General features: G+C 42.6%; 2 protein-coding genes across 6 annotated transcripts in view; one reads left to right on the top strand and one right to left on the bottom strand.

The window, feature by feature from the left end:
- Positions 1-36: 36 nt before the first annotated feature.
- The window catches only part of LOC131140635 (G2/M phase-specific E3 ubiquitin-protein ligase-like), a 28,480-nt gene continuing 617 nt past the window's right edge, over positions 37-27,899 (bottom strand). The window contains exons 2-18 of one of the 3 annotated variants that reach the window (XM_058091241.1): positions 14,900-14,961; positions 8,883-9,006; positions 7,893-7,990; positions 7,719-7,820; positions 7,497-7,621; positions 5,571-5,739; positions 5,370-5,476; positions 5,180-5,296; positions 3,500-3,624; positions 3,334-3,430; positions 3,084-3,260; positions 2,845-2,996; positions 2,582-2,766; positions 2,338-2,510; positions 2,225-2,264; positions 660-831; positions 37-582 (exon numbers count right to left, since the gene is read on the bottom strand). In XM_058091241.1, the coding sequence (XP_057947224.1) occupies positions 299-582; positions 660-831; positions 2,225-2,264; positions 2,338-2,510; positions 2,582-2,766; positions 2,845-2,996; positions 3,084-3,260; positions 3,334-3,430; positions 3,500-3,624; positions 5,180-5,296; positions 5,370-5,476; positions 5,571-5,739; positions 7,497-7,621; positions 7,719-7,820; positions 7,893-7,990; positions 8,883-8,940 (2,181 nt within the window). In that variant the 5' untranslated portion in view covers positions 8,941-9,006; positions 14,900-14,961 and the 3' untranslated portion in view covers positions 37-298. Of the gene's footprint in view, positions 583-659; positions 832-2,224; positions 2,265-2,337; positions 2,511-2,581; positions 2,767-2,844; positions 2,997-3,083; positions 3,261-3,333; positions 3,431-3,499; positions 3,625-5,179; positions 5,297-5,369; positions 5,477-5,570; positions 5,740-7,496; positions 7,622-7,718; positions 7,821-7,892; positions 7,991-8,882; positions 9,007-10,003; positions 10,126-14,899; positions 14,962-27,899 lie in introns of those variants that run through there. The other 2 variants (XM_058091240.1, XM_058091242.1) reach the window with 2 other exon arrangements.
- Positions 11,773-26,768, top strand: LOC131140636 (actin-histidine N-methyltransferase-like). Of its 3 annotated transcripts, none has more exons than XM_058091243.1 (13): positions 11,773-11,849; positions 15,171-15,288; positions 16,369-16,461; positions 17,968-18,116; positions 18,224-18,296; positions 19,470-19,726; positions 20,137-20,195; positions 21,397-21,511; positions 22,421-22,495; positions 24,093-24,259; positions 25,270-25,355; positions 26,119-26,276; positions 26,365-26,768. In XM_058091243.1, exons 2-13 carry the CDS (start codon positions 15,192-15,194, stop codon positions 26,677-26,679), a joined length of 1,644 nt encoding a protein of 547 aa, XP_057947226.1. In that variant the 5' UTR covers positions 11,773-11,849; positions 15,171-15,191; the 3' UTR covers positions 26,680-26,768. The 3 variants fall into 3 exon arrangements, 2 of the variants coding, with proteins under 2 accessions (XP_057947226.1, XP_057947228.1); XM_058091245.1 differs by lacking the exon at positions 11,773-11,849 and adding an exon at positions 12,119-12,225; XR_009132438.1 differs by lacking the exon at positions 24,093-24,259 and having other exon boundaries at positions 26,365-26,513.

The raw sequence follows: 27,899 nt of genomic DNA, 5'->3' as shown, positions 1-27,899 counted from the left end.
CTTAGGATCGCTACTAGCGTGTTGAGACCGATATTTTTCAGTTTTCGTTTATAGTCTAAAATATTGTATATATTTGTTGAATAAATGTCTAAAGACAGTGTTCATTGAATGAAAGTAAATGATGATCACATGACATTAAGTCAACATTAAGCCACAAAGTCACGTTTGCATATTAAAAAACAAAGAGACGCATACATTGATAAGAACAAAGAAACATTTCAAAATAAAAGTAATAATGTTGCTTTCATGTTTGTGTTTTGCTTATTGTCTTTCATTTACCAGACTCCTGACTCTGACTCTACATGACGTTGGGCAGGAGGTGCATGTGGTGGCTGATGGCCTGCTCCATGGAGCTTTTGAACACCCCATAGGAGGAGGTGACAGGCAGCAGGAGGAGGTTCTTGTCAGGCTTGCTCTGCGGGAAGACTCCCTCCTCCGCACGTCTCTTCTTATCGCAGTGGGTGGATCTCGGAGGGTGGATGAAGGAGATGGAGGGAGGGGGAACCAAACCGGCGGCCGGGAGCCTCTCGGTTCTTGTGCTGAAGTGTAGGAGATCCTGCAGGGACACGGAGCTCCGCCCGACTGGAGAAGGAGCGGAAGACAAAGCGTGTCAAAACCAACCGAGGCCGCTTTGACGAAGAACAGAAGCCAAACGTCACCTTCGCACTCAAACAGGAAGTGTCTCCAGAAGCTGACCACAGCCGTCTCGCTGTTCACGCGCTCTTCCTGCGGTGAGAAATTGGCGACGAAGAGCTCAGAGAGCATCTGCGCCGACAGCTGGATCTCAGCCTCGCAGAAGACGCTGCACAAGTCAGATGGGAAAAGCTGCACCTGCAGGGCACATCGCATGTGGTCAGAAACCTCCAGGAGAAGATGATGTGCATCTCACTATCAGAACCCTCCAGGACAGGGGTCTCAAACACGCGGCCCGCGGGCCAAATGTGGCCCGCAGGACACTAGCTTGAGGCCCCCGCCTTGATATGAAAGTTTAATGTTAGTTTGATATGGATGCTGTATGGTATCATGTACCCCAAAAAAATTATTACGTTTGACTCATGTTCATGTTAAAGGTTAAATAACTGTTAATAGTTATCCTCCCGATCCGTGTGGAAGTGGTAAGTTTTTGGGTTTGATATGGATGCTGTATGGTATCATATACCCAGAAGAAATTATTACGTTTGACTCATGTTCATGTTAAAGGTTAAATAACTGTTAATAGTTATCCTCCCTATCCGTGTGGAAGTGGTAAGTTTTTGGGTTTGATATGGATGCTGTATGGTATCATGTACCCAGAAAAAATTATTACGTTTGATTAATGTTCATGTTAAAGGTTAAATAACTGTTAATAGTTATCCTCCCGATCCGTGTGGAAGTGGTAAGTTTTTGGGTTTGATATGGATGCTGTATGGTATCATGTACCCAGAAAAAAAACATTATTACGTTTGATTCATGTTCATGTTAAAGGTTAAATAACTGTTAATAGTTATCCTCCCGATCCGTGTGGAAGTGGTAAGTTTTTGGGTTTGATATGGATGCTGTATGGTATCATGTACCCAGAAAAAAAAATTATTACGTTTGATTCATGTTCATGTTAAAGGTTAAATAACTGTTAATAGTTATCCTCCCTATCCGTGTGGAAGTGGTAAGTTTTTGGCTATTTAAGTTGAAAGGAAATAACTCGAAGGCTACCGTTTAGGTCGCTAGCTCTCTAGTTTGCGAGTTAGCATGTGTCTCAAGACCCTGCAGTTGCGCAATATGTTGTAAATAAAAAAGAGTATAAATGTGACTATAGTCGTGTTTTGTCATGTCTACAGGGCTCTAATAATGCTTTGTTCATTTTAATCTGAAAAAAATCATTTGTCTACCCACCAACTATATGTGCTTTCTTAAGTTTTTATTATTATTATTATATTTATTACTGATTGATTGATTTTCTTTATTCTTGATTTGTTTATTTATTTTTCATCTTATTTTGTGCAGAAAAATAAAAAGTAAGATATTTGAGAACAGTGGAATGTTTTATCAGAGCTTTTCTAGTAGAAAATCGGAACCAAAGCACTGAAAAAGTTTGTATATTTTTCTGTTTTTAATAAATGCGTTTTTATTTTTTGGGAAAACCTGATGCGGTTTTGCCTTGCCCAGACCCTAGCTCCAGTGGCCCCCAGGTAAATTGAGTTTGAGACCCCTGCTCCAGGAGAAGATGATGTGGATCTCACTAGCTCACCTGCTCAAAGACGCCAAGAGTCTGCAGGCCTTCCCGAAACCTGCAGGCGGACACATGACAATCTTTGGTCTTTGGTCTTCTGTAGCTGTCCCACAGTGTCAAGTGCTTCTCACCTCTGCAGGGGGAGCTGCATCCTGGTGATCAACGTGAAGCTCACGAGGTCCTCCACCAGGGCATCTTTTTCCTGGAGGCTTCTGATTGGTTGCCTGCAGCCCGCCAGGTCAAGGAAATCCCTGCTGGCCGCCATGGCGTCCCTGAGCTTGTCCATCGAGTCTGCGTTGGCAATCTGAAACCAGCCAATCAGCACACCTGTCAACGTCTCTGCAGAAATAAAAGGCAAGGCCAAGCGGTTCTCACCCTGCGGACTTGGTGGCTCAGGTGCGCGTCCCGGGTCATGTGAGCAACGCCGAGTGGGCGATTGGGTGGGAAGTTGAACAAGCATTGATAGAGAGCGCGGGAGAAAAAGCTGACTTGCGACCTGCCGCACACGACAGCGAGCGCCAGCAGGCAGCCGGCGTCAAAGTACAAGTCATCCCGAAGAGCTGCACGAGACACCACAAAGAGTCAGTGTCAGCTTTGACCCCCCCAACTGCGCCCCCCCTACTATGTCATACTAATACCCTGAGAGTCAAGCGCCAGGTTTTTACATCCATCCGGACCCTCAAACAGCGCCGAGTCCTGAATCTGCTGCACCAGAAGCTTGAAGAAGTACTGCCTGGCCATGTCGCTGCTCCAAGGGCTGTTGGGAAACTTCTGCTGCTCGTCTTTGAACCTGCGCGGAGATGACGGACGTTGACACAAAGGCATCCGCTGCCGCCGCCGCCGCGTCCGCTCCCACCCACGGCATCAACGTACGTACCTGACGGACAGGTGGAGTGTGGGGTCAAAGTCCGGCCTCCTGACCAGCTCCAGAGCAGCAGATAGCGCTTGGTCCCCGCTCACCACCACCTGGAGCCCAGCCCGAGGGTGGCAGCGCGGTGGGGCTAAAGCCCGCAGGAGCTCTTCGGGAGATCCCGACGCCGCTGGTAAGGATGGCCTGAGAGACGCCATCACATCACAAGTCACAGTGTAGCCTAGCTCATACACGACCACTACGGGACGTCGTTTACCTTTTGCTGCTGATGATGGATGACGGAGCTGAGGGTTGGCGACGTTTGGACAGCAGGCGCCTCCTTGGAACGCGCTGAGGAGACGCAACCAGGGAGGCTGTTGGACACAAACATGTTAAAGTCAGAATCCATCCATCCATCATTCATCCATGTTGGAGGGCGGGACCTTTGCCGTTGGTGGCTTTGGAGCATTCGGGACAAGCCCAGTCTCTGGTGTCCAGCTTAAGTCCAGAACACTTCCTGTGAGTCCCTCTGGATCCACACAGCCGACACCGGATTACCTCAAACCACCTGAAAGAAGCAAGAAGATGTTGTCGCCGTGGCAACACAGAACAATGACACCACCCTGAACTCAGACGTACAACGTGCCCGGGTCATTAGCATAATGCAAATGTGCAATATTTCCATCACTGCCTCTGTTACTACAGTAAACCTCGGATATATCGGACTCGGATATATCGGAAATTCGCTCACAACGGACAGATAAAAAAGAACCAATTTTTCTGTAATGCATTTCCAATAAAAATTCATTGCATATATCGGATTTTTTATAACGGATTTCGCCTATTTCAGACAAAATCTCCAGTCCCGTTCCAATGCATTTCCATGAAATTTCCCTGGCATATATCGGATGGCCGCATCGTGGCGCTCCGATTCGCCGAATCGTGACAGGCCGCTATACGACGTCATTTGCAGCGTTTGCAGCGTTGCCTGCGCGTCCAGGTACATTGGAAACATAGTCAAGGAAGTGCCTTTTTATAACGGATAAAATCCCATTTACGCATATACCGGATATAAATCCCATATATGCGTAAAACGGACATTTTCCGGTATACGCATATAACGGATTTCGCTTATATCGGACAAAACCAGTGGGAACAATTGAATCCGATATATCCGAGGTTTACTGTATCTGCAATATGTCTGCTCCTGCATATGCTCCTGTGCAATATTATGCGTATATTTTAGATATCTTGTATATATCTTGTTAAACTTGTCTTTTTTACTCTACTTTTTGTATACTTTTTTTTTTTAAACTTGACTACTGCACTGAAAGGAGAAGCTCTCCAATCTCGTTGTACATCTTGTATAATGACAATAAAGGCCATTCCATTCCATCTTAGACCTTAGACCAGGGGTGGGCAAACTACGGCCCGGGGGCCACATCCGGCCCGCCAAGTGTTTCAATATGGCCCGCCTGTTTTTTCCAAAGTATTTCATTTAAACTCAACACATAACCTGGCATCGTGGCTTGGGCCAACTTTTTGATGGTTGAGGTAGCTGCTTTATCAATTTCGTTATTTGATGTGATCTGTTGTTTACAAAATACTCCTGGAAAAAGGAGCACAAGCACAATAATAATAATAATAATAATAATAATAATGTTGTCAATAATGATAATAATACTACTATTATATTAATATTGTTGTTAATATTAATATAATAATGTAGTAATATTATTATTAACAAAATAATAATAATAATATAATAACATTACTATAACTAATAATAATAATAATTCTAATAAAAATAACAATAATAATAATAATACATTGAGAAACACACTTTACATCAAATAAATGATTTCAAAGTGCACATATAGCAGATTGCATGACACTTTTACATGTAAAATGTGTGTAAAAATATAGGTGTAAAAATGGACTGTTACATGTAAAATACTACATAATCCCCCCCGTCAATTTTGTTAAATGAATGCGGCCCGCCAGTCAAAAAGTTTGCCCACCCCTGTCTTAGACCATTATTCAGACCTTGCCAGAGGTCCGCTGAGAAGCAGGACAGTACCATCGAGGTGGAGTGTGTGACCATAACCTCGCACGGGTCTTACCCAGCCTTAGCAGAGTGTGCACGTCCGTTGTTGCCGAGGCAGAAGTCGGCGTCACAGTTCATGTAGACCTCCAGCAGTTCCGTGTAGGCGTTGGCCTCCAACTCCCAGGATGCATCTCTACGCATAAAGAGAGACGTAGCATGAAGCGTGCACGAGGGTGAGGTTGTGTTGATGTGTGCGCTGCGCTTACCTCTCCGGGATGTATATTCCCATCCGCAGCATCTCTTCCTGGTATTCGTCCTTGTTGTTACACAGCGTGCATCTGAAGAAGAACAGGCCGGCGCTGTGCGCGTGGCACTGACGGACGCGCATATCGAGTCACAGTCAGCGATACGAGCACGTTTGATCACAGGCGGCGTGACAAAAGTCCGCCATCATGTGTACGGGTTACCTGCACGCAATCTCGGTGGAACCAGCTGCTGTGGCAGGACGGACACTTGAGAACGTCGTAAGACAGGACCGGCTCCAGGCGGTCCAAACACACGGAGCATGACTGTGGGAGACTGAGGTCAGAGGTCACGCACACAGACTGGGAGGGGCTGTGGTCAGAGCAGTAAGACCTGGACACAGACACACACTTTACTTTAAGACTGCAGGTCAAAGGTTAGCCCAGGTGGAGCGCAGTGATTTTCAACCCCTGTCCCGCGGCACACTAGTGGACCTTGAGAAACCGTCAGGTGTGCCGTGAGGAATTATCCAATATCATTTTTTATAATTAACATTTATTAATCATCATTTGCAAATATGATGTCAATAGCCATTATGTCAATAGTATACATGGACCCAAATATTCCAATTGCATTTGCTTTATTTGCAAAAAAAATGCAAAGAATTGAACAGGGATGGAATATTCCTTTAACCAATCCGATTGAGGTATCTTGTACCCGCTCAAACGGAAAGTTGTCAGACTGCGTTTTTCTTCTTCTGTTGTTTATTGGCGGTTGGCAAGCAAGTTTCGTGTGCATCAGCGCCATCTGTAAACAGAATCTAAACCAGAGGTGGGCAAACTACGGGCCGGGGGCCACATCCGGCCCGCCAAGTGTTTGAATACGGCCCGCCCAATCTTTCCAAAGTATTTCATTTAAACTCAACATACAACCTGGCATCATGGCCTGAGCCAACCTTTTGATGGTTGTATCAATTTCGTTGTTTGACATGGTCTGTTGTTTACAAAGTGCTCCTGAAAAAAAGAGACACAAGCACATAATAATAATAACAATTAAAATAATAATTATTATATTATTATTATAACTATTATGATTATTATATTTATTATATTAATGCTAATTATTATATTAATTATATATAATAATATTGTTATATTTGCATATTTTACATAATAATCATATAATAATTATTATTTTAATTTTATTGTAATTATTATAATATTTTATTATTTTTAAAATATTTAAATATAAATATAAAATAATAAATAATAATAGCAGATTGCATGACAATTTTACAGATACAATAATACCAGGTGGACTGTTACGTGTAAAATATATAGTCTGCCCCCCCCCGTAAATTTTGTTATATCAATGCGGCCCGCGAGTCAAAAAGTTTGCCCACCCCTGGTCTAAACCCTTCTATACTTTATTCATAAGTCCAGTTTTATTAAAAAAGAAAATATATATCTATATAAAACATGTCCCGAGTTTAATTATAAAATATTATCAAGATTGAATGTGATCTTTTCCTGTTTAAATTGATCCCGGGTGCGTTCTTTCAGAGCATGCTCAGATATGACGTAACACGCAGATCCAGACGTTCTTCACTTTTAAAAATGGAGGCCAGCAATCGGCACTGGACTAAGCAAAGTTTGTTTTGGATTCAAACTCAATTTCAAGACTGGACAGACGAAAAACTGGCAATACGGAGTTATTCCGACAAGTGAAAGAATAACTTGGGGAAGCCGGTATCACGTGATGTTGATGTTTACCTTTTACTGGGCATGCCCTATTGACTATTCTGGTTGATTTTCACGAACGCATGTAGACAAGAGATTGGAATATTCCTTTCTATGGATACCATTGTTTCCCGAAAGGTCATTCGGAAAGAGAAAAACTTGTCATGTAAAAACGTGGCTACTGTGGAGTGTCTGTGGTGTAAAGACTAGCATAGCAATGTAATATTGGTCCGTGTGGCAACACCTACCTCGTTCCTCCCATAGACTTATTCATGCACGTGTGAGGTCGTGGTGACATTTTGGAACATTTTTGGTTAGTGGTGTGCTACAAGATTTTTTACAATGTAAAAAAACGTGCCGTGGCTCAAAAAAAGGTTGAAAATCACTGGTGTAGCGTGTGCAGCGCCTTACGGGAAGTTCTCAGTAAACTGGGATATGAAGTTACTCTTGCGTCCACACGGGAAGTGGACCATCTTTCTGCAACTTTTCACATAACAGCCCACGCATGCGCCTTTCTTCTTACACGCACAACATGTCTGAAATGCACACGGGAAAACAACAACGTGCACGGTGGTTAATCCCTATCGTAACATCGTCAAGAGTCAAAGGTCAAAGGTCGTGAAGGAAACCAACAAGTCGGGCTGAGCGTCGAATCTCCCGCTTGATGTCGTTCACCAGGAAACCAAACACGCCCTCGTTGTCCTCGCCTCGCTGGTAGACACCACAGGACGTCAGCTGAGAGGAGAAGATCAAATATCATCCCGCGCATGTGCATGTGCACGCACACACACACACACACACACTAACCAGACAGAAGTAGTGCACAGAGATGTTGTGCTCCTGCACAGTGATTTTCTCCCCAAAAAAGGCTGGGTTGTCCTCTGAGGTTCTGCACAGAACACAACCTGCAGAACAGAAAATAACATTCAAATATAACATTATTTACTAATAATTACCTGAATAAAATGGGGGGGAAGACCAATATTACTAAAAATGTCAACTTGAAACCTATGAGAATGTTCTTGGCTATGGCTGTGTCATTACACACTTACTATAGATGATGAAATATTTACTTTATGTACTTTTTAATGGTGAATTGCAACCACTGGAGTTAACCTCTCCCCTTGCACTATGCAGCCACTGTTCTCAAATATCTTACTTTTTATTTTTCTACACAAAATAAGATGGAAAATAAATAAACAAATCAAGAATAAAGAAAATCAATCAATCAGTTATAAATAAATATAATAATAATAAAAACTTAAGAAAGCACAGATAGTTGGTGGGTAGACAAATGATTTTTTTCAGATTAAAATGAACAAAGCATTATTAGAGCCCTGTAGACATGACAAAACACGACTATAGTCACATTTATACTCTTTTTATTTACAACATATTGCGCAACTGCAGGGTCTTGAGACACATGCTAACTCGCAAACTAGAGAGCTAGCAACCTAAACGGTAGCCTTCGAGTTATTTCCTTTCAACTTAAATAGCCAAAAACTTACCACTTCCACACGGATAGGGAGGATAACTATTAACAGTTATTTAACCTTTAACATGAACATTAATCAAACGTAATAATTTTTTCTGGCTACATGATACCATACAGCATCCATATCAAACATTAAACTTTCATATCAAGGCGGGGGCCTCAAACTAGTGTCCTGCGGGCCACATTTGGCCCGCGGGCCGTGTGTTTGAGACCCCTGAAATACAATATCCATACATTCATTCAGAGCTAAAACAAGGCTAAAAAGCGGGGCGGGATCAACTGATATTATCACCATCACTCACACTTGTCCACCATTTTGCTGCCGGTTACCACTTCCTGCGAGTGTCTGACTTTCTTCATGCTGTTCAATGGGTGCACAGCCTCCAGGGTCAAAGGTCACATTTGTCCAATCAATCCGATAAGATGCTGTGGGTGGAAAATAGTAAAATATGAGCACGGAAACAATCTAAGCTAGCAACAGTTAATGGTCTCAGTCGCAGTGAATAATCCAGATGAGTGGAACAAACAAAAAAGTTTACTTTTTAGTTTGAATTCCAAATAAAAAATGCAATTTACGGCAAACAACCACCAACTGAAATAGACAGTATATCAACTGATGAAACATTTAAGACAATAGCTTGTGAAAAATACCAAATGGGCGATTGGACTGCACTCGGTAACAACCTTCACACGAGCATCGTCACGTGTCTTGACGGATAGCCAATCGGATCCTCCGACTCATGGTCGGTGACTTTTTTTGTTTGTTCCATAACTCTCAGGACATTTGAAGAAGTTTGCCTTGTAGCAATGGTGACACCATCTCTAAACGAGGTACATTTTGAAACGGCGACGCTTTCATAGACACCAGATTATGAATTCAGACGTAGTTACCATGGTTACAGCTGCTTTAAAAGATGGCTACCGTTCGTTTCGGCTAACTCTGGCTAATGCTGTCTGTCGTCATAACAAAAAGGCGTGGCTAGCCATGATACATATGCGACGCTAAGAAATGTAACGTAAACCATGAAATCAATTAGTTCCCGCCGTTAATGCGGTATTTTTTGACAGCCCTTGTGAAAACAAGTCCCTGTGTATTGTGGGCAGCGCCATGTTTAGCAATCAATAGCTTAGCTTAGCTTAAAAATCAGCCCGTTATTGCTAGCCCCACTACGAAAACCCCCAAATATCTTCACACGAAGCTAAAATAAAGCAGTCACAATCGAGTCGATCTAATATAGAAAGCGTGAACAAAACATAGAAAGGAGAAAAATAAGACTATTTATGAAAAAATGTGCAACCCAACAAAAGGAAGCTTCTCATCACGCCGAGCGTTCTACCTTTTACAAAAGTTGCCGTTTAAACAACCAGAAACGAATGCAAAATACGACAAATTGTTCAGAGTGGTAAGTGTTAGTAGACCTACTTTGAAATTCAGCATACAAGTTGTGACCTTTCCGTCATTTTGTTGTCGTTTTCAGGGCGTGTTTATTGACGTCGACCACTTTTAAATTTCCCTCTTCACATTTGCGTTGCCGCTTCTTCCTCTTTTAGTTAAATGGAGGGTTGCGGCCATGACTTTGAACGTGTAGAGCGCCATCTACTGCATCGGAGTATATAACACGTATGAGCATGTAACATGTAACATAAATTACAGCATTCAGAACCAACTACCAACGCATGGGTATCGCATTTTCTGTAAATGCACATCCATTTTGGAAATAAGACTATTTTTATTTTGAAATATAGATTAAATATCGTTAGAAATGTCAACTTTGGTGAAGATATCTGGGCAGATAACAGGGCAGCCAGAGGTCAATCAGACTGAAGTATAAGGCATCGCTACTTTGAATGATAATACACTAATATGGAAGTGGCAGTGCCTGAGGTATTATTAGAACTCCACATCTGTATCACCCTGCAATGCACACCAGCTGTAAAAATCCCTCCACAATGCAACCCAGCATATGTTTTCCCCGTGCGTGTGTGGGTTTTCTTACCAAAACATGCAAATTAGTTTCATTGGTGAACCTAAATTGTTGATATGAATGTGAGTGTGAATGGTTGTTTGTCTATATGTGCCCTGTGATTGGCTGGCCACCAGTCCAGGGTGGACCCCGCCTCTCGCTTGATTTCAGCGGGGATAGGTTCCAGCATCCCCACAAGGATGAGTTCTTAATAATGTTCCTAAATAATTTGATATTTTTATTGATTTTTTTTGTATTTTTTATTGGTTTTTTTTTTACAAAAAAAACTCTGATAAATTTCATATACTAGGGCAAAAGCAGGCTAATAAGCAAGCAAATAAGCAGGCTAATACTAGCCTACTAGTAGTAATAATGAGAAGACTAATAATGATAATAGGGCTGCACGGCGGTCGAGTGGTTAGCACGTAGACCCGAGTTCAATTCCACCCTCGGCCATCTCTGTGTGGAGTTTGCATGAGTTTGCCCTGTGTGTGAGTTTTCTCCGGGTACTCCGGTTTCCTCCAAAAACATGCTAGGTTAATTAGCCACTCCAAATTGTCCATAGGTATGAATGTGAGTGTGAATGGTTGTTTGTCTATATGTGCCCTGGGATTGGCTGGCCACCAGTTCAGGGTGTACCCCGCCTCTCGCCCCAAAAAGACAGCTGGGATAGGCTCCAGCAGCCCCGCGACCCTTGTGAGGATAAGCGGTAGAAAATGAATGAATGAATAATGATGATAGTAATAATAATAATAAGTTATATCCCGGTTCTTGTTCCTTATTTGTTTTTTTGGATATTTGGATTTTTTGGATTTTACTACATTCATTCATATCCTGTGCATCTGCAGGGGGCTAAGCCCCCACTGTCCTCAGAACCTAGCGACGCCCCTGGATGGATATATGATGTTTAAAAAATATAAATATCAATGGTGCAAATAGAGAAGTTCTAAATATATTAAAAAATATTTACTTGCAAATGATGTTTAAATGTCTATAAATAAAACTCTACAGCTGGAAGTTAGACAAATCCACCTTTGGCTCACTTGGCTTACCTTTGTTTACACTCAAATATCAAATATCATTTATTTTTCCTTATTTGCTATATGAATATTAAGCATGTATAGCCATCATCTATGTTCATTAATTAAAAAATAAATAAATAAATAAATATCACAGCACGTGATACAAAAATATGTCCAGCGTAGGAAGTGACGTCCGTAGGCGCAGATCCGGTACGGATCGAGTATCGACGGAACGCCGTCAGAACGACAAACTACATTGGAGTTGCAGTCACTTAAAAAAAAGGTAAGGCTTGTTCCACAAATGAAGCTAATCGTCCCCAAATGGAGTTAAATGTCATCGGTGTTGAATATCTGGTTGTTGTTTTTGCCCTCCTAAGAAACTAAAAAGCTTTATATAAGACTCGGCGGCAGCTAGGAAGCGCTAGCTAGAACCTGCTTCCATACATAGCATGTCTGGACGAATAGCGGCTCACTTGACAGACATTAATACTCCACAGTAATGCACCGTTCATGTACCGTTATTACCGTAATTAAACCGTCTGCTATGTTACTCTTGCGACTCGTATGCTGGTGGTAAAATCCCTTATTAATACATTTTTATTTCCCGAAACGAGGATACTCGGCCTGACACTACAGTATACCTCTTGTTTAGTTCTTTAGTGAGTTGATTTAAAAATATAACGCATGAACCGGAAGTGTACAATAATGACTATTTGGTCAATTTTTGTACCTTTTTGCTTCTTACTTCTGTCTCTAACGGTATCTTTGTGCTTGTCAGAGCCTGTCTGTAGTAATGTTGAAAAACTCGATGGGAAAAAAAATGTGACAGTGAGCTTGTGAACTCTGGAGGAGAGTCCTTTAAAAAATGCATTTTTTTTAATACCATATCGGGAGTATTATTGTTACATGCTAACGATGGATCTGTGCGATCGATCCATAGCGCTGAGATGGATCCGTCGTTAGCGCACAAATCGATCGATTTCTGCGCTCACGATCGATGTTATATTACTGCGCCCGGGATGGATGTGTGTAGTTTGTTTAGATGCCAACAGATGGCAGCGCTGAGCGTTGTTACTTAGAAGAATCGACAAGAAGTCGATGCGGGCAAATTTGTTACCGTTCTCGGCGGGGGGAGTGTGAACCCTAACCCTGTCATTGTATGCAATTAGCAGATCAACGATTGTCATTATATCGTCAGCGCAGTGTCAAAGCATCGGTCTCCAGCGCAAGGCAGTTATATCCATCGTTAGCGCACAAATCGATCAATTTCTGCGCTAACGATGGATCCATCCCGGGCGCAGCGCTATCGATCCATCGTGCAGATCCATCGTTAGCGCGTAGTATTATCATTCGTATGTATGTTTGTTAGGTAGATGACTTCTTCATCTTCAATTTCCCAGGGCTCGACAAAAACGATGTACCGATGGCCCGGGGCAAGTTAAATGGAATATTTTCATAGCTGAAAGTCTGTTTATACGTTCTTGAACAATGTTTAACAGTATTAGAGCCCTCTGGACTTGAAATAACACCCCTATAGTCACCTTGATGCTCGTATTATCTAACTATCTTAGCCGAGGTCATATCGGGTCGTACGGGCACAAGAAACCGCGGTACTTTGTCATGTCATGATACTCTACGGATGCGTTTGTTTTTTTCAGGTTGAAAGACACACTTGCACACTTCGTATAACGTTTTGCGTCGTCGGTGCGGCCAACCTGTGTATTTCGGTGACGTGCGAATCAATTGATACTTTTGATATTTTGATTCTCAAATAAAATTATAAATACTTTTGATACTTCAGATATATTAGGCTATATTGTAAATCATTCCGCTATCTCATTATATACTTCAAGGTTTAAAATAAATGACTAAGGTACTATGATGCCTTATACATATACTTAAATTTACCGGAAACTCTAAATTTAAGGGATGACTGTATAGCATTAATGCTAGCATTAATTAAGCCTTTACTCTCATACTCATAATGGTTTCCTTCTTGCCTCTATTAAGTCGTGCATGGTAATTGTACTACCGTGCAGTATTCATGGGTCTGAACTTTGACATTTTGAATAGTAAATCCATGGTGTAACGTTCTAAAATTAGCTAACACATGGAGAACTGTACGCCTCTAGCTACACTTTACCATGTTGTGCTGTGACTACACGCTTCAGGGAATAAACTTGTTTCAGTACTAAATAAGAAGTAGTTGGATCCTGTAGGACAGGGGTGCTCACACTTTTTCAGCATGCGAGCTACTTTTAAAATGACCGAGTCAAAATGATCTACCCACTACAAAAATGCAAAACATCTATTTATTTTCAAATGTATTGAGGATTATTTGTACGTACAATGTATGTTGATGTACCTTACATAACCAAATGAGCCAATATTGCAAAACACACATAATTAACTATTAACATTTTTTGTAATTACCTGAGTTTACTTTGATGACTTGCACTGAATTGAACCAGCCAGGGATGCATAGTCCGGACAGTAGCTGCTGATAGCCAGCCTCAAGCACACTTCCAAATGTTTATCAGTCATGGATAATATCCGTATCATAATATCCGTATAATATTCCATATCCGTATGGAAGTTGTATGTTTTTTGCCTTTTTACTTGGTCCAGTTTTTGCCTTTTTACTTGGTCCAGCTCCTTCACTCATTTTAGTGACCATAAACTTTAGCGAGGGCTTTAAAATCTCGCAATTCGCCGACTAGCTTAGCACTTTGCATCGTTGTTTACGCATGAGCGGTGACCTAAAGGTCAAAATTCAGTTGTCATCTGACTGGTTGTCCTGTATGTCAATCAAGTAACGGGGATGGATGATAGGCTGACATCGTAAGTTCTGCTGCACTTAGAGACGTTGTTTGATTTGATTGGTCGCCCGAAGGGCAACATTCAGTTGTCATCTGAATGGCTGCCCTGTATATCAATCAAGTGACGGCATTGATGCTAGGATGATATTTTTTTAATGTCACGCCGCGATCAACCGGTACCACCTCCGCGATCGACCGGTAGCTCGCGATCGACTTAATGAGCACCCCTGCTGTAGGATGTCCGCAGTAACACAGAGGCAAGATGGCTACCGATTGTGGACAAATAGAGATTTTGCTGCGTTTTTAAGACAACAAACCAACCAACCACATCAGCTGTAACTGACCTGAAATCAGGTGGAGTCATTGGAACGTCACTTGGACAAACAGCGCTAAGATTTACTTAGGAGTAGAGAAGAATTCTATCCAAAATTTTACTTTTTGAAACAATTATGTATGAGCCTGACGGCCCCCGATTGAAATGTTTGGAAGTGTTCCTCCACATGAATGTACAGACCTGCAAAACAACCAGGAAACTCCATCTTCAGTGTTTCTTCAACGACATCCAGGGAGTTCTACCTGTGATGCAATTGACACAGAGACAAAAAAAAATTGGGGTGTCACCAAATTCAGCATTTTGCGACATTTTTAAAAAGATACATAGATAACAGAAAACAACAGAAGATCTGCCCTAAGGAGCTAGCATAGCGTCATCGTTCACCTTTGTATGCAATCGAACATATTTCATGACAGTACAAATACACTAAACACTGCATTTTTCCCTTCAGGCCTGTAGTCCAGCCAAGACCATGGGAAAGAAGAGTCGGTCGAAGAAGTCCGGGTCTGGAGCGAGTGCTTTGGCTTCTCCCAAAGAGATGATGAACTTAGTTTCTGAACTGCTGCAAAGTAAGGCTTTGTACGTTTCAGTTGCTATGACGACACAATGAGAGTTCATTCATTCATTTTCTACCGCTTATCCTCACGAGGGTCGTGGGGGGGGGGGGGGGGGGGGTTGGGGTGCTGGAGCCTATCCCAGCTGTCTTCTTCGGGCGAGAGTCGGGGTACACCCTGGACTTGGTGGCCAGCCAATCACAGGGCACATATAGACAAACAACCATTCACACTCACATTCATACCTATGGACAATTAGCTATGAGATCTGCGCCCTAACCACTCGACCGCCGTGCAGCCCATATTTGCATATTAACAATAATTCATATTTCCATTTATCACAGTGAGTCTTCCAGGTCCTGATGCAGCAAAACAGTCCCAGACCATCACACTACCACCACCATATTTTACTGTTGGAATCATGTTCATTTATTTTCTACCGCTTATCCTCACGAGGGTCGTCACCAGCTGTCTTGGGGCGAGAGGCGGGGTACACCCTGGACTTGGTGGCCAGCCAATCACAGGGCACATATAGACAAACAACCATTCACACTCACATTCATACCTATAGACAATTTGGAGTGGCTAATTAACCTAGCATGTTTTTGGAATGTGGGAGGAAACCGCAGTACCCGGAGAAAACCCGCGCATGCACGGGGAGAACATGCAAACTCCACACAGAGACGGCCGAGGGTGGGATTGAACTCGGGTCTCCTAGCTGTGAGGTCTAACCACTCGACCGCCGTGTAGACCACATTGAGAGTTTTAACCCATCAATATCTGGTCCATCATTTTAAATGGGGGTTGACAACAACAACATAAGAACCTCCAATGGCGTTGATAAGCAAGTTTGTATTTGTTCCATTTTTTTTGTCTTAAATGGGACCTATTATGCTTTTTTCAATTATTCTGACCTTCTGTCAGAAGACGAAATACAGCAGGAGTAGGTGCAGATTCTGTAACATCTATAAAGTTTTCTTTGCTGGTTATTGTGTGCAGCTGCTCTATAGGTGTCCACAACTCAATGCAAAGGGAAATGAGCATAATGGGTAATGTGGAGTCCGTGCTTTAACGGTGTTTCTATTTTTATTTCAGAGTGCAGCGGTGAAGCTCCGTCTGCCAGTGAAGAATGGGAGGAATATGTCCAAATCAGAAGCTTAGTGGAGAAGATCCGCAAGAAACAGAAGGGTAATTTTAGAGTCAACTCAATAAATTGGTAGAGGTACCTAGGCTAATCATACATAAATATAGAGGTAATAATGATCATTTTTATTGTTCATTCATTCATTCATTTTCTACCGCTTTTCCTCACGAGGGTTGCGGGGGTTGCTGGAGCCTATCCCAGCTGTCTTTGGGCGAGAGGCGGGGTACACCCTGGACTGGTGGCCAGCCAATCACATCAGGGCACATATAGACAAACAACCATTCACACTCACATTCATACCTATGGACAATTTGGAGTGGCTAATTAACCTAGCATGTTTTTGGAATGTGGGAGGAAACCGGAGTACCCGGAGAAAACCCACGCATGCACGGGGAGAACACTCATCCACCGTGCAGCCCATATTTGTGAACAGTTTAACAATAATTCATGGTTCCATTTATCACAGTGAGTCTTCCAGGCCCTGATGCACCAAAACAGTCCCAGACCATCACACTACCACCACCATCTTCTAGCTGTGAGGCCTGCGTGCTAACCACTAGACCGCCTTGCAGCCTTGATATCTATTATTCATTCATTCATTGTCTACCGCTTATCCTCACGAGGCTTGCAGGGGGTGCTGGAACCTATCCCAGCTGTCTTCGGGCGCAAACGGCGGGGTACACTCTGGACTGGTGGCCAGCCAATCACAGGGCACATATAGACAAACAACCATTCACACTCACATTCATACCTATGGACAATTTGGAGTGGCTAATTAACCTAGCATGTTTTTGGAATGTGGGAGGAAACCGGAGTACCCGGAGAAAACCCACGCATGCACGGGGAGAACATGCAAACTCCACACAGAGATGGCCGAGGGTGGAATTGAACCCTAGTCTCCTAGCTGTGAGGTCTGTGCACTAACCACTAGACCTCCGTGCCGCCCGTCTGTAAAATTAAATAATTTTTAAAAAAATCAAAAAATTGTTTCAACTATAATGATGAAAATGGTATTATAATAATGGTGATAATAATAACAATAATAATGGTAATAATGGAAAATAGTATAACAATACTGATAATGATAATAATAATAATAATATTACAATGATAATAATAACAGGGGAAAACAAACAGTGGCATGAACATGATTATATCTTGCAAAAAGGGGTAGGCATTTACAAGCTTTTGCTTCTGCCTACTCCTTTTGAGCTTGTGATAAGATAGCTGAATACAAATGTAAATAATGGAAAGTTATATTTTGATTAATGTAAGAAATGCACTGTAATGTTTCATATGTTTGCCCAAATTTAAAAAAATTAAATAAAATACCTGTGTTATGTGCATTACGCACCATGGCGAGAGATGGTCTTGCCTAATCACTCCTTCTGTAGCATGCACGCTATCAGTAAATCAGTACTCGGAACTATCGTGTACATAAAAAAGAAAAAAGGTTAGAATGTGCACACACACGTCATACAGCATACAGTAGAGACTGTTAGTGAAAGGATGATGAATAAAGTCATTTTCAACTCCTTTTTTTTTTCTAGGTATGTCAGTAGTGTTTGAGTGTTCCAGAAACAACCATTTCCAGGATCTGGTGTCCTGGGCAAAGGAGAACGGGGTATCTTGTGAGGGTTTTAGAATTGCCAACTTTGGAGAAGAAGGATATGGCCTCCAAGCCACAAGAGACATTAAGGTGAGGAGAACCATGCTCTTCACACAGTTTTGATGGTTGTGACTGGGATCACTTAAGTCAAGGGTTTGGTTTTACCTGTAATCTCTATATGTGCTTTGTGTATTTAGGCAGAAGAACTGTTCCTGTGTATTCCTCGGAAGATGCTGATGACGGTGGAATCGGCACAGAATTCTATTCTCGGTAAGTCATTTGTGTATAAAATATTTGTTAGGGATTTAATACTTGAAACAGTTTTCTGTTAATCATTCATTCATTTTCTACCGCTTATCCTCGTGGGGGTGCTGGAGCCTATCCCAGCTGTCTTGTACACCCTGGACCGGTGGCCAGCCAATCACAGGGCACATATAGACAAACAACCATTCACACTCACATTCATACCTATGGACAATTTGGAGTGGCTAATTAACCTAGCATGTTTTTGGAATGTGGGAGGAAACCGGAGTACCCGGAGAAAACCCACGCATGCACGGGGAGAACATGCAAACTCCACACAGAGATACCCGAGGTTGGGATCGAACTCGGGTTTCCTAGCCGTGAGGCGTGTGTGCAAACCACTCGACCACCGTGCAGGCCATGACTCAATCAGTCGTTATAAATTACAGTACATCCCTGCTGTTCATGGTGGTCATGTTCCGAGATCACCAGGGAATAGCGAATAACGCTCATAAAATACCTATTTTTGATGCTAATAAAAACTAGCTTATGCTGCTGCATGGAAGACGCAGACGTACGCTATGCTGGCTCGCCTCCCTCCTGCGACTAAATGGTTGCATTTTGCAAGTAAAATATCAACTGGCTGCCGCCATCATGTTCCAACCAAATGAGAATAAAAGACGAATATTTGTTAATATATTGTATAATATAAAAAAATAAAAATATAAATATTCTAATATATTGTGAGTGTGAATGGTTGTTTGTCTATATGTGCCCTGTGATTGGCTGGCCACCAGTCCAGGGTGTACCCCGCCTCTCGCCCGAAGACAGCTGGGATAGGCTCCAGCACCCCCCGCGACCCTCGTGTGGAAAAGCAGTAGAAAATGAATGAATGAATGATATTGTATAATATTAAAAAAATATAAATACAAATATGTTAATATATTGTGAGTGTGAATGGTTGTTTGTCCCGCCTCTCGCCCAAAGACAGGTGGGATAGGCTCCAGCACCCCCGCGACCCTATATATATATTCTATTATTTATATATATAACATATATTATTAATAGTTATATTATTTAAATATATATAATATATTAATATAGAATTATTATATTATTATAAATATAAAAATGAACATAATGTTTGTTAATGCTCACTAGCAGCAGATCATTTTGAATCCTGAAACTTCTGTCTCCCAGGACCTCTGCTTCGCCAGGATCGGATCCTAAAAGCGATGGGAAACGTTTCCCTGGCGCTCCACCTGCTTTGCGAGCGGGCCAATTCTGCATCGCCGTGGCAGCCGTACATCCGCAGTCTTCCTCAGGATTACAGTACTCCGCTGTACTACCAGCAGGACGAGGTGCACCTGCTTCTGGGCACGCAGGCCATTCAGGATGTCCTCAGTCAGTTCAAAAACACGGCGCGCCAGTACGCCTACTTCTACAGACTTTTACAGGTAAGGGAAAATGTAACGTCATTCCTCCACCGGCATGCCACGTCTGTATTTACACACAGGCCCGTTCTGCTGTATGCGCTCACCGCAGCACTTTGAACGGGTTAGAACTTGTGAGCTACGAGAACACAGTCCTCTGCGTACCGAGAAAGCTCGAGGACTCGCTCCCTTTTGTAATTTGGTGGTTGCTTGGAGCCTCCTTAGATTCAAGAGATTGTTATCTTAGACACAAGTCTACCATCTCCTCGTGGAGAAGCCCTGTGACGTACAGCAGGAAGTACCGACGCTCGTACGCACGCACGCCCGCCATCTGCACTACCCGATTTTTTGGACCGTAGATCTTTCTTTGACATCAAAGTTATCCGTGTTACAAGCGCCTAACTATCCCTTCCCCCCCCCTCCATCATTCACAGACTCATCCTGCTGCCAGTGTTCTACCCTTGAAAGACAGCTTCACGTTCGATGACTACAGGTCAGTTTGGATTTAGCAACAGTAGCAGACAAAACAACAACAAACAATAGAAATCGTCAGAAAACCTGGCTGGACATGTGAACTTCAAAGCTATTGTTATGCAACAGAATGCATTGTAAGGATAATCCATGTCTTCCGTGGCTAGAAAAACAAAACAAAACAAAACAAAACAAAAAGCACAGAAGGAGGCGTCAAAAGTGATGGAAGACTTGCAGGAAGACAAAATAGAGCAATAAGGGAGACACATAAGCACATAAGGAGTTCATAAAGGAGTTTTCAAGTGGGAATTTGGAGCAGAAGAACATAATAACGATGAGTAGTTCAATGTCAGATTTTGGGTGACCTCCTAGAGCGTTGGTCACCACCCCTCCCTGGTTTTGGCCACAAAGCTAGGCAAGAAGGACCCTTCACTGACCTTCAAGGTGTCCGTCGTAAAAAAAAAACCCATGGTCACGGTAATGGTTTAATTTCATTTGAACATGCATCATTTGTTCACTTCCTGCCTTTCTAATATAATTTAAGTTTTTTTAAGTTTTAATTTAATTTAATTTTAAATATTTTTTTATTTAATAAAAAAAATTAATTTAAATTAAAAAAAAAAAAAAAAAAAAAATTTATGGTTTAATTTCATTTGAACATGCATCAGATTACAATTGAATGCATCCCATAATCAGTTCCCAGTTCCACATGTCCAAAAGGAGTAGGAAGAAGCAAAGCTTATTAAATCCTACCCCTCCATCTGGTACTTTTACAATCACTAACTGTTACATTTGTTCACTTCCTGCTTTCCATAATACAGTTTAAGGTTTTTTTAAAATAATTTTTAATAATAATGCACCTAAGGAGTTAGTATGTTCTCTGTAGGCGGCATTTTGAATTATCCTTACTGGCCTTTTTTGCAGTACAATTGTGCAGTACAGAGCAATAAAGAGTATGGAGTGATTTCTGATTGAGAACAAATTTTGCTTTGTTAAATACTGAAATATTACCATGACATCCACCCTGGACAGTGCCTCTGCTAAATACAAATGCATAATTAGGGAATTTACAACAGCGTCCCACAGGTTGGCGACCCCTTGACCTCACAGAGAGCTCTGCTCAGTGAGCCAGTTACAATTCGGGTATGAGAAGGTGTTTTAATACGGTAAACGTGATAAGCACCGAATGCAGCATATGAACAATAACGGGGATTGATTTGCAGGTGGGCGGTGTCTTCTGTCATGACCCGTCAGAACCAGATCCCGACTGAGGACGGCAGCCGAATCACACAGGCCCTCATTCCTCTTTGGGACATGTGCAACCACATCAATGGACTGGTAGGTCCATTGGTCCAGCTATGAGTGATGGGATGGCAATGATTTAGTTCATAGTTAGCGGTTAGCCACCCTGTGAATGTGATGGGAAGAAAGGAGCCTATCCCAGCTGTCTTCGATCGAGAGGCGGACGAGTGGTTAGCGTGCAGGCCTCACAGCTAGGACAGTTTGCATGTTCTCCCCGTGCATGCGTGGGTTTTCTCCGGGTACTCCGGTTTCCTCCCACATTCCAAAAACATGCTAGGTTAATTAGCCACTCCAAATTGTCCATAGGTATGAATGTGAGTGTGAATGGTTGTTTGTCTATATGTGCCCTGTGATTGGCTGGCCACCAGTCCAGGGTGTACCCTGCCTGTCGCCCGAAGACTGCTGGGATGGGCTCCAGCAACCCCGCGACCCTTGTGAGGAAAAGCGGTAGAAAATGAATGAATGAAGTAATATTTAAGGCTGCACGTTGGATGAGTGGTTACCACGCAGGCCTCACAGCTAGGAGACCAGAGTTCAATTCCACCCTCGGCCATCTCTGTGTGGAGTTTGCATGTTATCCCCATGCATGCGTGGGTTTCCTCCCACATTCCAAAAACATGCTAGGTTAATTAGCCACTCCAAATTGTCCATAGGTATGAATGTGAGTGTGAATGGTTGTTTGTCTATATGTGCCCTGTGATTGGCTGGCCACCAGTCTCGCCCGAAGACAGCTGGGATAGGCTCCAGCAAGGAGCCTCCATTCACTGAATATGCACTTCAAATAGTTTTCTGCATGTAAACGTATATTTGTGTATAAAAAGTGTTAAGTGTACTAACCTTTTTGGGTGCCTGGAATAGATTAATTTGACCTCCATTAATTCTTATCGGAGAAATGGATTCAGTTTCAGATCCAATGTAAATGTATTTGTGTGTCATCATTTGCAGATCACCACAGGTTACAACTTGGAGGATGACCGCTGTGAATGTGTGGCACTGCGAGATTACAAGGAGAACGAACAGGTACAGGCATCGAACGCATGCTTCATATGGAAATAATACACATTCACGCAACATTGTATGAAGTCAACCCCTTTGCTTTCACTGCTGGTTTTCATAAGCCGGAGTACAGTAAGGTGTAAGGTAACTGGTCCGTGACCAGTCTGCAAAGAAACGGCTCCTTTCAGTCACCTTTCCCTCCATGGGTTGACATTCAACGTGACACACAAACTCTAGCAAAGCCTGTTAAACTACTACGTCGCCTCGCATGCTTTTAAAACACGTGGTGATGAAATGTCCAATGCTGCTGCGCCCTTCACACACTTTGCACATTCTGTTTTTGTTTTTTTAAATATGGCGTCATGCAACTTTAAATCCAGCATTTATGGATCGGATTGGATATTGGATATACCCCCCCCCCCCATATTCATTCATTCATTCATTTTCTACCACTTTTCCTCACGAGGGTCACGGGGGTGCTGGAGCCTATCCCAGCTGTCCTCGGGCGAGAGGCGGTGTACACCCTGGACTGGTGGCCAGCCAATCACAGGGCACATATATACAAACAACCATTCACACTCACATTCATACCTATGGACAATTTGGAGTGGCTAATTAACCTAGCATGTTTTTGGAATGTGGGAGGAAACCGGAGTACCCGGAGAAAACCCACGCATGCACGTAGGGAGAACACTCGTCCACCGTGCAGCCCATATTTGTGAACAGTTTAACAATAATTCATGGTTCCATTTATCAGACCATCACACTACCACCACCATATTTTACTGTTGGAATAATGTTCATTTTCTACCGCTTATCTTCACAACGGTCGTCACCAGCTGTCTTCGGGCAAGAGGTGGGGTACACCCTGGACTGGTGGCCAGCCAATCACAGGGCACATATAGACAAACAACCATTCACACTCACATTCATACCTATGGACAATTTGGAGTGGCTAATTAACCTAGCATGTTTTTGGAATGTGGGAGGAAACCGGAGTACCCGGAGAAAACCCACGCATGCACGGGGAGAACACTCATCCACCGTGCAGCCCATATTTGTGAACAGTTTAACAATAATGAATGAGTCTTCCAGGCCCTGATGCAGCAAAACAGTCCCAGACCATCACACTACCACCACCATATTTTACTGTTGGAATAATGTTCATTCATTTTCTACCGCTTATCCTCATGACGGTCGTCACCAGCTGTCTTGGGGCGAGAGGCGGGGTACACCCTGGACTGGTGGCCAGCCAATCCCAGGGCACATATAGACAAACAACCATTCACACTCACATTCATACCTGTGGCTAATTAACCTAGCATGTTTTTGGAATGTGGGAGGAAACCGGAGTAGCCGGACGGGGGGAACATGCAAACTCCACACAGAGATGGTCGAGGGTGGAATTGAACCCTGGTCTCCTAGCTGTGAGGTCTGCACGCTAACCACTTGACCGCCGTGTCCCCCCCCCCCCCCCCCCCCCCCCCCACAATATTTGATCCAGTAAATTTGGACAGATATGGAATCGGACAGCATCTAAAGTATCCACCTTCTGACAAAATGAAAGTTGTTCACTTGGATCCAGATGATCAAGTCTGATGCCGGTGTTATGTCTGTGTAGATTTACATCTTTTACGGCACAAGATCCAATGCCGAATTTGTGGTCCATAATGGCTTCTTCTTCCACGACAACGTCCACGACCGGGTGAAGATCAAGCTGGGCATCAGTAAAAGCGAGAGACTCTACGCCATGAAGGCAGAGGTGCTGGCCCGTGCTGGTCTACCAGTGTACGTGGAACTTCTTTTCACCTCTTATAGAGATCTTATAGATCATTCCCATTGGGAACCTGCATCGGAATTGTCTACATACAAGTACATTTCTAATTTTCAGCCACTGATTCCATAAAACAGCCCCAAAACATGAATGAATGAATAATTGGCTTTGACGTCTTGGTGAGATTTTGTATAAGCATGTGATTTAATTATTAATTCTGCTGGAAAAGTGAGCATACACCATGTTTATCAGCTACGACAGTATGTGCCGGCAATAAATACAGTCATCCCTCGCTATATTGCGCTTCGAACATCTAAATTAAGCATCTTTAAGCATAAAAATTGCTAAATGAGCAAACTAAATGCACTAAATCCCGTACGATGTCCCCCCCCAAAAATACATTCCTTGTAGTTTTAAAGGATCACATCATATTAGTAATATTGAGTAAGGACCTCAAACAATGCACAACGATGAGCCAATTCAAGAAACAATACAAGCAGTTGATGTTTGCTAAATACAAGGATGAAGAGTCTTGAACCAGTCATGATGTGCTATATATATCACTATATTGACACGCACTATGGTACCCATTATGGCATTGGATGCTCATATCACAGAGTACTTCGGTACGAGGTACATTATTTAAAAAAATAAAAAAAAAAACCTTAAACTGTATTATGGAAAGCAGGAAGTGAACAAATGTAACAGTTAGTGATTGTAAAATAAGCTTTGCTTCTTCCTACTCCTTTTGGACATGTGGAACTGTGAACTGATTATGGGATGCATTCAATTGTAATCTGATGCATGTTCAAATGAAATTAAACCATTACCATTACCATTACCATAATAACACCGGCTACTGTTGCATATCATGTAATGGATGTACAAAGCAGTTGCCAGTTTGTCCGTATGAAAATTTAACTGGCTAACGCTTATACTTCATCCTCTTGGGGGAAAAAAAAGAGCATTTATATATGTGGCATTAAACCCGTGTTTTCCTTTTGTCTTTTTCTCTTTGTTATAGATCTCACGTCTTTGCTCTGCACGCCAAAGAATTCCCCGTTTCGCCCCAGTTACTAGCTTTTCTAAGAGTCTTCTGCATGACGGAGGGTAAGGTTCGACACACAAACGACATCCGTGTAAAAAATGTGCATTCAATGTGGTTATTCCGATCAGACGGCATCCGGAACAGAAGGGGTTAAAGAAGTTGGAAATTTCAGCTCCAGAAAAAAAAACTAAACTAAAAAAATCAAATGCTCAGCGAAGGATTTGGTTATGGGCAGTTGCGTCATTCTTGTTAATCACCTCAGAAATTGGTTTCGGGACGCTTGATGCCAGCATTTCCAGGAGGCTACTGGGAATGTTGCTCCGCGTGTTGAGGATGGTTTCACGCTGTCTGGAAGCGATGTCCGTTTTTGTGAAATTCCCATGCCGTCCATGCCCAAATGTTTGACAACTGCTGTTTTGACACCCCTGCACAAGTTCAATTGACTGAAAAAGCACAATGAGATCATGATAGCGCCCCGTAAGACATCTCCCTGTCATGCTAATAACGTTGGAAGCTATCAGGACAGTCAAGTTTACATTTTTTTTCTCATCATAGAATAAAACTTTCTTCCACCTTTCAATGTCCCTTGTTTGTTGCTCTCCTAGTATGTTGTGGCATTGAAGGAGATGAAAACTGTTCTCCCACAAATGCCATCTGATTGGTTATGGAGCTGCACTCGATACCAGTAATCATTCCCGGATCAGTCCCGTGTCTCGTGTGACGAACAGCCAATTGGATCCTCATTTTTGTTTCTCAAACCATCCCAACATCAAAACATTGAGGCTAACAATTGCTGGTCATTTGTATGGTTTTGTTTTCTCACAGAGGAACTAAAAGACTACCTCGTTGGAGAGTCCGTCAATAAGGTCTTGAACCTGGGCAATAGTGAACACCCAGTTAGCTGGGACAATGAAATCAAATTGTGGACTTTTCTGGAAGCCAGAGTCACGCTGCTGCTCAGGAGTTATAAAACTACCGCCGAGGTGAACCGTTTTTCCTAAAAAATTATATATTTGCAAAAAAAAATGGTCAGGTTATTATTTTTGATCCCTCACAAATGGTCTCTTTCAGGAGGACGCGGTCATGCTGCAGCAAACTGGTCTAACGCCTCACGCTCGTACGGCGATCCAGCTCCGCCTTGCGGAAAAGCAGATCCTGCTGAAATCGCTCATCAACGGACAAGCCAAACTGGAGGACTTGGTCAAAAAAATGGCCGACGGCAAACCTTTGCCTTGCTGTGACAACGGCGACATTACTAATACTCACGTTGACGCAAAGCTTCCAGTTATGCTGCATCAGGTGGAGACGTTTGAGCAGGAGAACCACAGCGATCCTCTGAATGGAGGTCAGATTATGCTGGAGGCTATTCAAGCTCCGGCGCAGTAACAGAATACATTTACATCTCCTGTATCTATAGATATCATTTCATTGGATTCTAAAATGTTTCTATTTCCTATTAAAGGTGTAAATATTTATTATTATCATCTCTGTGTGGAGTTTGCATGTTCTCCCCGTGCATGCGTGGGTTTTCTCCGGGTACTCCGGTTTCCTCCCACATTCCAAAAACATGCTAGGTTAATTAGCCACTCCAAATTGTCCATAGATATGAATGTGAGTGTGAATGGTTGTTTGTCTATATGTGCCCTGTGATTGGCTGGAGGTTGGGTGTATCCCCGCCTACCATCCAAAGACAGCTGGGATAGGCTCCAGCGTAACCACAACCCTAGAGAGGATAAACAGCATAAAAAATGGATGGATCTAAATAATATTACATATAATAAATATGGGCTGCACGGTGCATGAGAGGTTCACATGCAGGCCTCGCAGCTAGGAAACCCGCGTTCAATTCCACCCTCGGCCATCTCTGTGTGGAGTTTGCATGTTCTCCCCGTGCATGCGTGGGTTTTCTCCGGGTACTCCGGTTTCCTCCCACATTCCAAAAACATGCTAGGTTAATTAGCCACTCCAAATTGTCCATAGGGATGAATGTGAGTGTGAATGGTTGTTTGTCTATATGTGCCCTGTGATTGGCTGGCCACCAGTCCAGGGTGTAACTAACCAACTACGAAAATGAACGAATTAATTTGTCCATTGATCTGTATTGTAAATGTAGTTTTCAAACGATTCCTATCATTTTAAAATCACATTAAAATGTCACAAGGGATGCACCTGCAGTACCACTGCATCCTGAAGGGGGGGTGTGACCTGGAAGGTGCTTCCACAGAGGAAAGAGTGTTTTTTTTTTGCTAGCTGCAAATTGCATTCAATACATTTTATTCTCTTCTGAATAAATAAATGAGTTTGTCGAACAAGATGGAGGCTATGTACCCAAACTCACCAGGAGGAGAACAGACTTTACCTGGACAAAGAAAAGCTACATAAACAGTAGGGGTGGGAATCTCAGCACTGAGGACGATTCCATACACATCTAGATGCACCGCCAGCGATACGATACTTTAACGATACATGGAATTTTCTGGCAATACGATACGATGCGATAATCATTTCATTCAAATCAATGCAATCCAATATGATATGGTGGAATTCAACATGATGCAAATAAGCAAAGGGAAAAAATGGAATTCAGTATGGTCCTACAAAAAGGA

This window comes from Doryrhamphus excisus, chromosome 13 (genome assembly GCF_030265055.1).
Source record: "Doryrhamphus excisus isolate RoL2022-K1 chromosome 13, RoL_Dexc_1.0, whole genome shotgun sequence".
NCBI lineage: Eukaryota > Metazoa > Chordata > Actinopteri > Syngnathiformes > Syngnathidae > Doryrhamphus > Doryrhamphus excisus.
The sequence above is the reverse complement of the archived record's forward strand: the minus strand, read 5'-3'. Positions and strand labels throughout refer to the sequence as shown.

Bases quoted from the DNA above. Each gene is read 5' to 3' on its own strand.
- LOC131140636 (XM_058091243.1), top strand. From the start codon at position 15,192: ATGGGAAAGAAGAGTCGGTCGAAGAAGTCCGGGTCTGGAGCGAGTGCT. The intron at 19,727-20,136 runs GTAAGGGAAAAT...CATCATTCACAG, and splicing joins ACTTCTACAGACTTTTACAG to ACTCATCCTGCTGCCAGTGT. The intron at 24,260-25,269 runs GTACGTGGAACT...TCTTTGTTATAG, and splicing joins GCCCGTGCTGGTCTACCAGT to ATCTCACGTCTTTGCTCTGC.